Source organism: Rhopalosiphum padi, chromosome 2, assembly GCF_020882245.1.
Source record: "Rhopalosiphum padi isolate XX-2018 chromosome 2, ASM2088224v1, whole genome shotgun sequence".
Taxonomy (NCBI): domain Eukaryota; kingdom Metazoa; phylum Arthropoda; class Insecta; order Hemiptera; family Aphididae; genus Rhopalosiphum; species Rhopalosiphum padi.
This window is the reverse complement of record NC_083598.1, coordinates 68,401,307-68,417,280: the sequence shown is the minus strand read 5'-3', so window position 1 is coordinate 68,417,280 and position 15,974 is coordinate 68,401,307. Positions and strand designations below refer to the sequence as shown.

Sequence of the window (15,974 nt, the reverse complement as noted above, 5' to 3'; positions counted from 1 at the left end):
TTTTCAATTTTCATACATATGATGCGTGCTGTTTATTACTATCGATTTTACAATCGCTGCTTATGTACACAGTAATTATCAAGGCTGGGCAAATTAACTAATTATTTTAACTTGTGAAGAATGCGAAGTTAAGTATTAATACAGAAAAATGTAAGTTAAGTTTAAAGTTAAAAGTTACTTTTTTTTATTTATTTAACTCGTTAAAAGTTAATTTGAAAAAAAGTAACTTACCTTAGTGAAAAATAAGTTAGTTTTCTTTTTTTCGAGTAAAATTAATTACATGAAAGGTTACAGGAAACAATACGAACAAAATGTTATGAACTAATAATAATTGTTGACGACACAACGAATTTATTGTTTAATAGTTAATATTATGTTAAAATCATACTGGGTTTTCTCGTTAAATTAGAAGTTACTTATGAAAATAAAAGTAACTCGTTAAATAACTTAGTTAAAAGTAACTTAACTTTTTAATATTATATTATAATCATGTAGGTACGCTGTGTACACTATCATGGTAAAAAAAATAAGAATTTTCTAGAAAAACTTTGTTTTTATTTATTTAACTATTTTCACACCATGTTTATTTATTGGCTATAAATTATTTTAATAAACGTCTATTAATCAAATTAACAAATTAACATCTGTCAGGCGTCCGTGTCCCGTGAGGCCGTGACGACTTTTTTTTTTATTACCTATGTTTTAAATGTCTATCAATTTTCGACGAAATATTCAATGAAATATATATTTATTATCAGTCCTTTTTGTACTAAAGTATGTTTTTGAAAATCATGATTTTACAATTATTTAAAAAAATAGCTCAGTTACACGAAAAGGTTTCTGAACCCTAGCCTCTGCCATGGTGAAAGGGCGGATACAGTGGTCCTAAATGGGGGGGGGGGGGCAATTTGTTATAGTTATAAACTAAAAAGAGTCATCATCTATTTAAAAAAAAAATTGGAATATATGATACTTTTTTTGTGAACGGGGGGGGGGGGGAATTGTCCCCATTGCCCCCCCCTTGTATCCGGCCTTGCCATGGTGTATAGCAGCTCAATCTTACAAATATATCTAAATGTTTTTTTTTTTCTATAGATAAACGTAGGAAGGTATACATTTATATTAATGAACTATAGAAAACAACTTGATCAAATAATAATTTATAAAATTATAACATATATCATTTTATAGTGATATACGTGTCATAAATCGGATAAATTCATAATTATTATAATTGGGGATGAAATTATTATTGCTATACGAACAGGTCATAAAAGCAGTCATAATAATGTTTGAAGAGACCTTATTCAAGTATATAAAAAAAACTAACCTGCGGTAAAATAGTTTTTCGGGTTTTTTTTCTGTGATTTTCGTCAGCGATTATCTGTTTGAAATAAAAAAATAAAAAAAATGCTGATAAATATACGTATTTGTAAAGTTTCCACACGTTTGCTAGTCGTAGCGTTATTACTATTTATTTACCTACGTCATATACTATTTTTATACGAGATAATATGATATGATATTGTGACCTGAAACACTAAACAGTGGAAACTGTGCAAGTACCTATATAGATATAAATTCTGGTAGGAGGAGGGGGACCGAGTATTAACTTCATAACGGATTGAATGTGTTTTCAGATATTATATACCTATCTATTTCCGCATTACCAGTGTTGTCCAGGCAGTACCTATATATACGATATTTCATTTGGCGAACCACATTTATTATAGCCAGTACCGGACCATATTATGGCATTCCGGATACATTTTTAAAAGGTGCCCTTGAAAATACAGTTCATATGACATTTTTATTGTTTTACACAATTGATTATTGTAGATGAATGTATTATTTAAAAAAATATATTTCATTGTATAAAAGAGTCATAAGATTTTACAATTTTTCGAGCACCTTCAAATGCGCTGACGGCGCCCCAATTCCGGAGGCGACTCGCCAGTCGCCGGTTCGTCCGTGTCTTGGGCCGCCACTGATTATGGCTATTATTGTACATGTTATTACTTGACGCGTTAGCTAGAGTAATGAAGTCCAGTTTTGACAGTAAGTACTAAACGCATTGCATTTTATCGTCATGTAAGAAAATTGGTTCTAGGTCATTTTGTACGGTCGAGCATTAAAAGTGCGAAACGCGGACACTTTGTACGGTCAGGTAAAACTTAAAATTGCAGAATGTGGACACTTGTACTATTATATACATCTGCAAGTATAAAATATAAACAAATCGTTATGGCAGCTGTTCTCGAAACTCAACTCCCCTTAAGCCTGAGCGAATCATTATAGATTTTAAGTTGGGCGTAATAAATGTAATAAATCGAGTTTTTAATAATTTCACTGAAGGGTGGAATAATCCGTTCAATAAATCAGTATGAACAACTAATTCGAGTTTTAGAACAGTTTCTCGGGCAATACAACAATTGGACAAATGTGGCAATAGACTTCATAAGAGACAAAAATCCAATGCTAGCGACAATAATAAAGTATATTAAATTTATGTAACCAAAATTAAAAAAAGGAATTAAAAAATTTCGAATTTATTTCCTATATTATACAATTGGTAGTTTTTAAAGATTTTTTTCGATATTATTTTTTATTTATTTTTTTATTCTACAATTTGTACATATTTTTAATTTAATTAAAACATGTCTTTTAATAATAAAGTAGTAAATTTACAAAAATTGCTTATTTTGACTTGTCAATATACCATGTATTTTATAAGTTTATAAAATTTGTAATTGACTTTATATTATGTACTTAATACTTAGGACTAAGTATGTAATTTATTTTTACAATATATTATACTTTATGTATATACAGTAAAACTTCTATATAACGAAGAATTACGTATTCATTAAGAATGAAGGTCATAGTTCTTAAAAATATTTTGTTAAACAGAAAATTTGGTAAAATGGAAGTTTATTATATAGAAGATTCACTGTAATAAAGTATTAACTATTAAGTGTCCGTGTTATGCAGTTTAAACAATAGCTAGACCGTACCTACAACGTGACCGTTACCCAAGAAATTGCATATTGCATATTGGTGTATTTCTGTTCTTAATGTTCGTATAGGAACTTACATATTATGTAAACGCTTACCTGTTAATTGTTATGCTTCGTGTGGAAACGTACCAAACTATAATATTTTCGTTACGTATAGCTTCCTTTAAGAGATCTATAATTATTGTACATGTTATTACTTGACGCTACCCCTTTATTCTTATTTCATCTAATATATTGGATTTTGGATTTTTGATGAAGCTAATATTTTCATATTATTTTTGGGTCCTACACTCTCCAGTATTCGCTTCTAAGCAAGGGCCAAAAATCAACTATAGCTATTTTTTCCTAGTTATAACTTATGAGTGTATCTGTGGTTACCTGAACTCCTGTATTATGTTAATTATGTATATGTAACCATTTCTCCCAATGAGCGTACATCCTCTGGCAAAATCACTCTATGAACTGCCGTGCACACGGTGTATGTTCATTGTTCAATGAGCACATCTTTATTTTACGTTAATAGCATTAAATTATCTGCGTACGCCACGAGTCTAAACTTTATTTCACTCAATATTGTATTGCGTGGATAAATTTGGCGCAAAAGAGCTGTCGATATAAACATATCTTTTTTTTTTCGGCACCGATGGGCTATATAGAGACCCAATATAGATAAACATTTTTTTTCAGTGTAAATGGCAATGCCTGTGTGTAATAATAAATAACATTATAATACGGAAATAATCCGTTGAACGATTATATAATAGTAGGTAAACCTACCTAAACTATATGAAAGGTCAATTTTTATAAAACGTTTTAAAACGTGTATAAGGTTATATATTTATAAATAAAAAACCCCTCTATATAGTCTCAGTATAATGTGACCCATATATTTCATAATTGCAAATGACGAAATAGAGATAAAATTACACACAAATACAATGTTCGTACAGTTACACACATATTATATTACCTTTACCTATAATACATGCAGGATGTAGTTACAACCGCGATAGATAATAAACAGACATCGAAATGTTTACCTATATAATTTACATTTCGTAATAACAAAATGTGTATAGAAAATTCCGAATGACGAATCGTCTGAATGATGTACCTACTGCGCGCATTTCTATATACTTATAATATCGTATAATAAACAATTTGTTGTATACCTATTTTATTGAATTAGTTAGTATTACAAATCGTTATGTACAATAATATAAGTAATATTTATTATTATAATCTAAAACATTATTACGTGAACATAACGTTAAATATCGTAAATAATGTAATAATACATGCGTGTTTATCGAATTAAAATCGGTTTGAAAATTTGAAGTTTCTAGACGCTATTACCTAATATAACATATTAATATACAATTTGTATTATTTGTAGTATTCGTAGATACTAAAATAGAAAAACCTATTTAAAAAAAAACCGGTTACAACTTTAAGTTAATATACCTATCTACATATACCATGCTGTATGAGGTTTATATTCGTATAACGTGTGATATAATATTATATTGTAATAGATATTTGTGGAAGCAGCCGTCATTGGTCCCAATAACGTTTACCTATAGAAATAAAATATGTTTTGTACATTTTATGTAAATCCGTGATCAGGAATTTGACGTAACAGGTGGATTGAAAAGGATCGACGATAAGGATGGACGCGGGGCGTGAGCGAGGCAGGCATTATTCAATCGCCGGCCAACCGGTCGAGTTCGGGCAGCCTGTCCTCGACCAGCTTCTCGACCTTGACGTCATCCAGTATGGTCTGCACCTTCATCTTGATGGGCTCCTCGAGCGCGTCGACTATGATGTGCCGCAATAGCGACGGCAATGAGTTGATCGCGATCTCGATGACGTAGTCGAGCGGCTCCTTCCGGTCCATCTGCACCTCAATCTTGCCCACCTCGATGTCGAGCTTCTCCAGCACCGGTTTGTTGCGGATGTCCAGCGTCTGGTTGATCAGCGCCCGAACCTGGATGTGGTCCACCGTGAAGTTGGACACGCCCGTCCGGCCGAACGTCTTGGTCAGGCCCAGCTGGTAGCTCCACCGCAACGACCCGTTCACAGAGCCAGTGATGACGTGCACGGCCAGCTGGAGCACGGGGCCGCGGACTTGTAGCCCGATGTCGCCCACCCGCTGGAAGTTGGACAGCCCGGCAACGGTCAGCTCGGTGATGGTGAAGTTGAGCGGACCCTCTTTGATGTGCCGGTCGGCGATGTGGTACGGGTCGAAGCCCATCCGCCGGACGTACGACCTGCCTTCGGCCACCGCCATGTCCGGCACCGGAACCGTCATCTTGGGCAGCTTGCTGGTGATGGCCTTCACCTGGGCGTTGACGTCCGACCGCAGGTTGGTGTTCACCTCGGTGATGATGAACGGCTTGATTCCCTCGAACAGCACCGACCCCATCGTGCTGATCACGCCCTGTAACATGGAAGCGGCGAACCCGAGATTCTTGAAGTCCAACTCACAGTCCTTGAACTGCATGTCCATTTCCGTGTCGGTGGCCTGCAGGACGCCGTCCTCGTCCGGTTCGAGCGCAGCCTCTGCGGCGGCTTCCACGTCGATGAGCGTCACATTGAACGGGCCCGCCGCCGGTCGGCTCAGCCACGACCTCAGCGTGTAGTTGCCCAGCACGTATAGCCTTTTGATTTTTAATAGCACGTACACCTGCGAACACCGTTGCACCGTTAGAGTTTATCCGGCAAGGTCTGCTTGAAAGCGGGTCAGGCAGATTGGATTCGGATGGGGTTGTACACGCAGTACACTGCAGACGGAGATAGCAGGTCGGCCAAAATAAAACATATTCAACCTTTTGCGATCTCCATCCGCTTTTGCCACCCTTGTCTCTCGTAAATCGCACTCCGCGGCGCTTACGCCCCTAAACCCCTCCCTGTTAATCAATTTTCTTATTAGAAGCGATGCGCGACGTGTATATATTGTCCGTTAACCTTGGCCCCTTGGTGTAAGGCACCCTTACACTGCGAGCGATGTGTCTAATGACAGACGTCTTACAAATTCGATTTTGATTACGTCTTCAATAACCCTATTGGACGTTAAAACTATACTATGGATTTAATCGGCTAAAACAGATTTCGAAAACTCAAATATCATCAGTTGTTTTTGATTTCTACGTGTTAGCTTTGAAAATACTATATTAATTTTATATAAACAACTGCATAAGGCAGCCTATCCCTATAAAATACATTTGTGTACTTGAGGGGCAGCAGAAGCTTTCTACGAACGTTAATGCTTATTGACTGTATTATCAATCTGAAAGTGTACAATTAGTAATTTTGCACATGAAAACTTAAGGTTTGATAAACGAACGAAAAACTCAACTATTCAATTTTCATTTATAAGTTATAATTATATTACTGCAGTATACGTGGCATAAAACGAGCGTGCTGTATAACATTGACCTGACCACTGCACATAATATACGACTATACGATTATTATAATATGGAAACATGCAAATTGTTCAAATTATAATATATCAACATCATATAAATTATTTTTGTTCACAATAACTTTGAATTTCATCGAAGCTAATAAACATACTAACGATATTCGATTTCAAAGAAACGATCAAATAGTCAAGGGTATATTTCAAACGAACTCACGCGTTAAAACGTATTATTGTACATATCAAAAAGGTATGGGTACTTGGATAAAATATTTACTTTATAAGGGCACCGCATCGGAATGTCAATAAAGACTCGATTGAGTGGCGTTGCAATGGTAATCGCGGACGGTACTTCTATTATATTATTGAACACCGAGGACATAATAAAGGTAATATAAGGTACTTATATACAAGTTATTATAAAATAACTTTAGTAGAAATATGCCAAATTCTACTCGAGTTCAAAAATGTATAAGTATTATTGTTATAGGCAGATTTTTAATATATAATATTATATTCGAATGGATTTAAGAAATCGGACGACTGCGGTCTTCTAAAGTGAGAGATTGTGATAGATATCAAGAAAAAAAATGTGTAAAACGTTATCCCCAAAATGGCAAAATGTCAATAGACGTTAGTATATTGGTACTGTAGTAGTTTTTGCAGTATACATGAACTATGTATACGCTTATTTTAACCTAATTTTGTTATCTAACTCAAAAAAATTAGATTGCACGTTCGAATTTCGATTTAGTTAAGTACATCGAAATTTTCAATAAAAATCAGGTATAGTTAGGTATTTAAAAATTTGATAAATCATAAATTTAATAAATTTGTGAATGCTTAATAATAAAGAGTGTAACATGTCACGGGGTGGAATTGTCTGGTGATTTATCACGTAATTATTATAGTGATATGCTGCAATTCATGTTATATTACCCGATACCGATATGTACCTATGTTCTCGATTAAACTGTACTTATACACGTTACGATTTATTTTCATCTATATGATTTTTATAATTGTGTGGTTTTTAATACTATTTTATTTTTTATTTAATACTTGCAATAGAAATACTATTTTTGTAATTGTAAATCTGTAAAACGAACCTCAAAGTTTTTTTATTCTGAAGGAAATATATATTTATTGGAAATTATTTATAGTTTTCTTGATTTTCTATTGTATTATAGCAGTGTTTCTCAACCAGTGTGTCGCCGGGTAAGTCCAAGCGTGTCGCGGGAAGTACTAATATTAAATGCACGAACCTTGTTGACACTATATTTACAAAAATTAATAGGCATTATTCTTATTTATTTTTATTGGGTGTCACAAAGTATGAACATTTTTAGTATTGTATCGCCATAATACAAAGGTTGAGAAACACTGTATTATAGTGTTACATTTTGAAACAATCCGGTAAGTCAAGAGTTTCTACATTTTTAGTTAATTGGGTTATATTCAACCTTTCTGACACAATAGGTACTATATACACTCAATTATAGACAGAACAATTTTTTTTTTAACAAAAATCACTTACTCGCATATTTTTTAAGTCCGTATTGACCTGTTCCACTTTGAATTTGGACAGTCCGTGTACGGTCATGTTTTTGAACGTCATGAACGCCATACCAAAGTCTTTGTTCATTGGGGGTATACTTAGTGGATCGGGAATCGGGGCGCCCGGAAAGCCAACGGGATCAGGTCGCTGGTAGTGTTTCAGGATTTTCCTGATCTGCTCGCTTAGTTTGTCCTTGACTACTTCTACTGGCATCGTGTTGTTGGCGCTCTCTGTTACCGTTGTTGTTGGTATACTAACTTCCGTGCTGGTGGTGGTTATTTCTAACGGTTCGGTGGTGGTTACTTCCAACGGTTCGGTGGTGGTCTCAACCACATTTTCAGTAGTGGTATCAGTTATAGGTTCAGCAGTGATCTCGACATATTCGGTCGTGCTCACTACTGGTTCAGTTGTGGTCTGGAGCTCAATCTCGATTGTGGTATCAGGTATAGGTGTAGTAGTAGTCTCGACATACTCAGTCGTTTCCACTACTGGTTCAGCGGTGGTTTGAATCACTTTTTCGGTCGTGGGCTCAAGAGGTTGGACAGTGGTAGAGACCTCGAAAGTAGTCGTTACACTTTCATTTTGTTCATCTACAGCTACCGGTAAAGCGACTGAAATAAAAAACAATTATTAGTCACCTAAAGATTTTTATATGCGATAGTATTCTGAAAACGAACAATGAAAATAATTTTATTATTATTTTAATTTTATATTATTATATAATAATAATACATTTTATAAATTATAATAAATAATAAATTTTATTTTATTATTATTATAATAATTTTATTTTAATATATTTTATTAAACATGTTTGTTTTATTTTTTATTAAAAAAAATAATAATTGTTCATAGTAGTCAGCTACTCTGGAAATTTTTTTCCTATGAATATATAACAATGATTTCATCGAAAATTCATTTCATATGTTTTAGATAATGCAATACGAAAACATATACTCTTTCCAATAGATTGCAATCGAACATTTTATGGTATATTATTTATGTTAACAGATATGGACGTTTAGTCCAAGAGAACCTTTTCTTCGTTCAAAACTTTATCAGTAAGTTTATCCAAAAACGGCAAAAGACATATTTATTCGGACCATTTTCGTATATGTCGAGCAATAAACGAGTTATCAGATGCAATCACCAAACAACGACACGACCGACGTTATAGCAATATGGCCACTGATCTTATTATATGTTTTGGTCTTATTCAATGTCAATATAATAAACTATAAATTTACGACGAAATAATATTGATAAAAGTATAAACGGAGAAGTACATTTATAAATTCGTATATATATATATATACTCGTTATAAAATATATTCATAACATCGAGAAATGGAGAAATCATTTTTTTTTTATAATTATTTCCTTTAATATTGATGGGTAATTAAATTTGGCTTCTTGACTTTAATTTGTGTATCAATTTAAATGTTCTTATAAATTCCATTAAAGAAAAAAAATGAAAGAAAGAAATATCGTTTTAGTTTCAATATTAATCTAAGATCGGATTTATCAAACCTGACACATTTCAAAATCGAATTATTCGTTATTGGTTGGAAAAAAGGCTTAAAGCCAGATTTATTGACAGTGCGACTAAAATTTAAATTATATTAAACCTATATCGAGGTAAGTACATACCATTATGCTGAAAATCATAAGTTTATTAATTTTCAAAATGTTGAACTAACAATAAAACGGATAACAATAAACTATACTTATTAGATACTACTTGAGCTTTGAGTGAAGTACGCGTAGGCATATAATATTATATTTTAAAACATACCAGATTTCATACAATATTATATACGATATTTTGCTTTCATTTAGAAAATTATGATCTTAGACATTTGTAATTTGAATTCTTAAGTTATTTTATAAATATTAAATAATTTATGAATGATGTTTAATTTTTTACTTTAATCGTATATTATGAACTATAGATTGGACTTGGAAAAAAAATAGAATTTTCACAATAATAAATGCGCGAAAAAATATTTTATAAGTTAATAATATAATTAAAATTGTATATTTTATTCTAATTTTAAATTATTAAAACAATATTAGTCACTAGGATAGTATCAATTAGTGTGATATAATTATTGTGCATTCAAAATCTCAAGAAATTTGCATAAAAATAATTGTTTTAATTTTTAAAATAACAGCATTTCGCCATATTTTTGTACTTTGAAATTGTAAGTAAGTTTTTTACTACAAGGTTACTCATATAATATTAATATTTAACTAAATGTATTATATTCGATACATTTTGAAAATCATTAATCAATTATTATTTTCTTGACCAACTTATAAAATGTCTACGAATATATTATTATATAATCAATAAAATACACAGGTCTTAGCTGTATTAAAATATTTTTTTAAATTTCAAGTTTTATAGTTTTTTTCTCATTTTTAACAAACAACTCAGTGTAATAATTCTACAATTGTTTTTTGTTCAAATGTCTGTAGATAGAAAATATTTTAAATTAATTGCGACATTATGTTTCATAAATATAATATTTTAATATTATAGTATTATAATCGTATTTGGAGACCTTGTAGGTGTCATCGAATTACCTAGTTATAATAGTTATTTGATAGATGGTATAAAAATATTATAATATTAGAAAACCTTATTAAAGATTAAAAGACAGCTAGAACATATATTATACTAGGATTTAAATGATTTAATAATTAAAAATAATTTTAAAAAACATTTTCTATTGCTTTTAGTCTACGAATGAAATGTATAGTCTAACACATAAACAAATGATTTAAAATTACTTCTTTTGTTTGTAAAAAATAAATATCTAAAAAAATAATTAAAAAAAAAGTATAGACAGTAATGAACGGTAATAATAATGGTAATAATGTTAATATATATATTTTTTTCAAATCGCGATAATGTAATGAGTTGTTCAGCAGAAGTGTAAAGGTTTTCATAGAACATAATATGTAAAATTAATTTTTCATGAACAAAATTCCAGTGAAACCGCATTAGTTTAACGGGTTATCGAAAATTCGAGGTTATAGCGTGTTATAAACAAGTATTGAATGCATTTGGCTTAATTTAATTGATCGAAAAGCTAACATTAGCATAATGTTTATATATTATACAAGGCGATTCGCTTACTTTTATCCTTTAATAACGCATTTATTCACATTATGATTTTTCAATTTTTGACATTTTTCAGTATACTTGAGAAATATATTTTATAATTCTTATAAGTTATAATAATTGTATGTATAATAGTTATAACTTATCCTCAACAATTTACAATAAAATGATGATTTGAGAAAAGAAGTTTGTTTCATGTGGATTTTAAGTTTGCTTAAAAATACCAAAAATCCGAAATTGTATAAATCCATAGTTGTTGAACAATAAACGTGCTTGGTGTATATATGATATTAATTATTATGTAGAGAAATATGTCAACAATAGTCAACAGTAAAAATTATTTATAGTATTGTCTATACTTATTACTGTTATTATATTATATCACATTATATAACAGAGTGGATCATTTTAAAAACCATTATTCCTGTGTATGTGTCTTATGATGGATTTAAAAATATAATATGGATATTAGTTATTCAGTTAGAACGTTGGGCGTCGGGACTTTTGAACTTAGAAAAAAAAGTTTTGATAAAATGTGTACAACAGCGAGCCTTATAGTGGAAATTATCCGTGTACCTATATGACAAAAGAATAAAATCTCTGATGACGGTATTACTTTTGTATATTAGCTTTATATAAAATACAGTCTAAACCAGCAAAATTGCGCAGACGTCGTATATATATTAGCCGTGTATTACGGCTGTAGAACATAATATTATCAAAGGAATTACCAATTTACTTGACTAACACGTACTATCTACGCAGTTGGTCGCTATGCATTATACAATTGTATTAGATTTTGAGGGAAGCAATAGGATTATGGTATTAGTCTTATAATGTATTTTTTTTAACCTACACATGAAGTTACCATTCCGGATGGCCGCACACACAAGTATCAATCAAATTCAATCAGACAAATTTACTGCTATAAAAATATTTCTATTGTATAGTTATACAAACATAGAGCTATTTAATAACGATTGTTCAAATTTACCATTTAAAACATTCAACACTTTAATAGCACTAAGCGGTCAAAAATAAAATCGTACGTTTGTCGTAGGTACGGCGAGTACTACGGACACATATCTATTTTAAATAACTTTATATTTTAAGTACAACAGTAACACTGTAAACGGCATTGAGTGTATATGCTCGTGACCTTTATAAAGTACAATTTGCAATAATAACGTTATATTCATATGTAATACAAATTTATTAAGAAAAAATTATAGTTATATTCCACAACTCAGGTGATTAAGTAAATTAAGATTTGATGTTTTAATCCATTTTTACTCTATTATTATTAATTATTTTTAATGTTCAAGTAGTTTAAAAAACGATCACTTCGCACTCGTATTATAGAGGTATTTATTATTATGAATGATTGAAATGTTGAACAAAGTCCCGTATAACACTACAGTAAAGTTGTTGACTTCTCAGAATGATTATATGAATAAGATTATTTGTCAACGCGCTATAATCATACAACAAAAGCTTGTACACAGAAGAGCATCCAACATCAAGTCTCTTTATTTGGCATTCTAATCTATAATTTTTATTACCTATTACATTGTATACACTCCGAGTGGTGCAAATGATTTTAAAGTTATATTTCTTTCTTATTTCGTTGTATGCCTTTTTGGGTATTAAAAGAGTATTTACTTATAAGTATCACAAAAACGTCTCGTATTTAGGTTAGAAAATTAACTATGAATACATATTTGGAGTTCAGTATTAAAAAATATGAATAAAAGCAAACTAACTTTGAATAATTACATATATTATATTATACTAATCACTAAATAGTTTTTTATAAAATATATTATTAAAAAAATTATTATTTGAGTTATAATATCTTAATAATTTTTAAAATATAATTTAGTTCTTATTTTCTATATAAAAATACAAACTTTTAATAAATAAATTGTGTTTTATGAGATGCGAATGTATTTTTTGACAAGTGATAATTTTTACTGCACTAAAACGGTGATTGCTAAATAATTTGTGTACTTAAAATATATATGGTTAGTTTTCAATATTATACTTATAATATTAGACATTCCACAATAATATAATATTATATTCTTAGTATGTTTATTTTGTTATCGTTTTAATATTAAATTAAACTTATATAGGTAATTATATTAAAATAAAATATTTTTCAATTATTTGTTATCTCAAAATAATAGTTTTTAGTTGTTTAACTTCTTTAATCGCATGTATTTATGCGTAATGTTATTCTTACGTTGTGCATTGTGTGCATATAGCCTACTACATCGAAAAGAATACGTTTAATCATCATTTTATTGAAAACCGCGTACCTATTTCATTTTGATAATAATACATAAATTCAGTATAAAATATGTGATATCGTAATATTATAATACCTATTGGCTATTAATTAGTTATACATTTAATATATTTAAATATGTTTAATAACGCGTAAACCAATATAGTATACCGTGTCTAATGTTATGTGTTTACACAGTGATTTACAATGTCTTTATTCGATAATTTATTTAGCTTTATATTGTAAATATTACTTGCGGAAATAATATTGCTCTTTATTATTTATATTTTATTTTATTTGTATAAATAAAACGGACAGACAGCGTTATCCTCGTCGAACTGTTATAGTTATGCAGATTTAACCTTTGTAATAAACATATTTGTAAGTCACAGACAAATTGTGCAAAAACTGTTTTTTGTTTATTTTTGTCAAAAGAAAACATATATATGTGTGTATTTATTAGTTAGAGTTCAAATTACGATTAATAATAATAATAATATAGGTAATTTTGTCGAGAACAACACAATATGTCGAGAAAAACAATTTATCTTTTATAATAGTCGGTATTTTACAAAGCCATACGATTGGTCCTAGGAATAAGGGCGAGTTTCTATAACAGTTCGAGTGGTGAGAAACGCGGGGACGTACATCATAGAATGTATATTGCACGGGATAGATTTTGTGAGTAACTTTAGTATACGAATCCCAATCTGCAGGTACACGAGGGTTGATACATTAAACCGCCGGGCATCGATAAAATATATTAGATTTGCGGAAAGACCATTAGAGTTGTATTTATAAGTTATCAACATTATATTATGGTGATGATATACGCGTGCAGTGTAATGCTTTAGTCCCGAGCGTGATGAAAGCATCGACGACTGACGGGCGCGTCGCAATATGTACACGCTATTATATTACACTTGCTACATTGCACAGTTTTTAGTATTATTTTAAGACGTTCTACTGCGACGATCAAAATTCAAGTAAAGTACACATTATTATTATTATTATTATTATAATATATATTACTACATAACCATTAATTACTCCGATCCGTCGTAGCTATATAGGTAATATTGTGTGTATATTGCGTACATTTGTATACATACAAGTTGCCGAGTAATACGGTGACGGTACACACATAATATATACCATATAATATGTGTATCATGATATATAGCGTGTAAATATTGTGAGTATTTATGGACTTCAGAGGCGTAATGGCGGTCGGATTTATACGCGGCCTATACATAATAATAATAATAATAATAATATGTGGCGCGGACCTGAGATTTAAGGCAACGTTAGTTATCATATATTATACGCGTGCGGACGGAAAATACAATTTGCAAATGGAAATCTCCGCTGCACCACTCGCGCGCACACGTCGTTCGGCCGCAATGATAAACTTTATTGTATACATGTGCTGCCCCTTTTCACGCGGTATTGCAATCGTAAAACGGCGTCGTACGGCGAGTACTCCCCACACGCCGTCGGTTAAAAAGACAAACAGTAAGAACAACATTAGTATAATATAACAGTAACGATAAAAAAGCGTGAATTTTCGAGGCGGTCGGGTGTAAAATAACGACGACGATAAATAATAATAATAATAATAATAGGAATTTTATGAATGATGAAATTGATTTCATGTTACGTACCTGCCGGATGCGCGACGAACGGAAGTACTCCGCACAGAGACAGCGCGATGGCTACTGCGACGGCCGTCTTCATACCGAAGACCGCGATAGACGGAACGATTTCGCGGAACGTTTCGTGGACCGATTGGTGCTGACGGGCGACGACAGGACGATTTTCGGCATCCGACGAATAATAATTATCCGTACGGCAGACGATTATAATATATTAGACTCCGGGTGGGCCGCGTTGCGTGTGTGTGCGCGCGCGGTTATTGAGTCCGCGAGTAACTGCGTGCCGGTGCGGCCGTTCCGATGATACGACGTGATGGACTATGCCGCCGCCGCGATTAGGACGACTACGGAGTGCCCCGTTGACCCGGCCGATTTATCAACGTGTAATTTATAATATTTGTTGTATATCTACATACATTTGTAACAATAATACACACAAGTATATATATGTATAATATGATATTATGTGTGTGTGTTGTGCAGTGTATTCTATACATTGTTCTGCGCGTATACTGTGTATAATATGCATGTAATATTGCGCGTTCGGCCAATAGACGCTTATTATTATAATATTTTGTCGACGCTGCCATAGCGGATTAAATTTAATACAAATTTTGAATAAAGCGCACGGATCACAATTTTTGTTTTTATTTTTTATTTTTGAAAAGCCACTGGGTGTTCAGAAAAATTTTTGTGCCATCAAAATGTGATGTAATTAAATATGTTTAGCCTATTTAGGCGTCCAAACAGTTTCAAGGCAAAAATCAATAAATAAAATGAAAATCAATGAAAACCTCGTTTTAAACAGCGGCAACCTGTTATTATGTTAAAAAGCTCACAAGTCGCATTTGTAATACGAATGCATATATTAAATGATTAAAAAAGAATGTTAAAAAATAC

The 15,974-nt window shown here is 31.6% G+C and overlaps 1 protein-coding gene across 1 annotated transcript; it reads right to left on the bottom strand.

Annotated features, from left to right (window-relative positions):
• Window positions 1-3,879: 3,879 nt before the first annotated feature.
• On the bottom strand, window positions 3,880-15,385 carry LOC132920326 (uncharacterized). The gene is made up of 3 exons (XM_060982619.1): window positions 15,084-15,385; window positions 7,979-8,610; window positions 3,880-5,703 (listed from the first exon to the last, which is right to left on the bottom strand). Exons 1-3 carry the CDS (start codon window positions 15,154-15,156, stop codon window positions 4,720-4,722), a joined length of 1,689 nt encoding a protein of 562 aa, XP_060838602.1. The 5' UTR covers window positions 15,157-15,385; the 3' UTR covers window positions 3,880-4,719.
• Between the last annotated feature and the right edge of the window lie 589 nt (window positions 15,386-15,974).

What these genes read in the sequence shown, in the direction of transcription:
- LOC132920326 (XM_060982619.1), bottom strand. Translation starts at nt 15,156, where the DNA reads ATGAAGACGGCCGTCGCAGTAGCCATCGCGCTGTCTCTGTGCGGAGTA. An exon ending in GTTCGTCGCGCATCCGGCAG is followed by an intron (nt 8,611 to 15,083) that starts GTACGTAACATG and finishes TTTTTATTTCAG; the next exon opens with TCGCTTTACCGGTAGCTGTA. An exon ending in CGGACTTAAAAAATATGCGA is followed by an intron (nt 5,704 to 7,978) that starts GTAAGTGATTTT and finishes CGGTGTTCGCAG; the next exon opens with GTGTACGTGCTATTAAAAAT.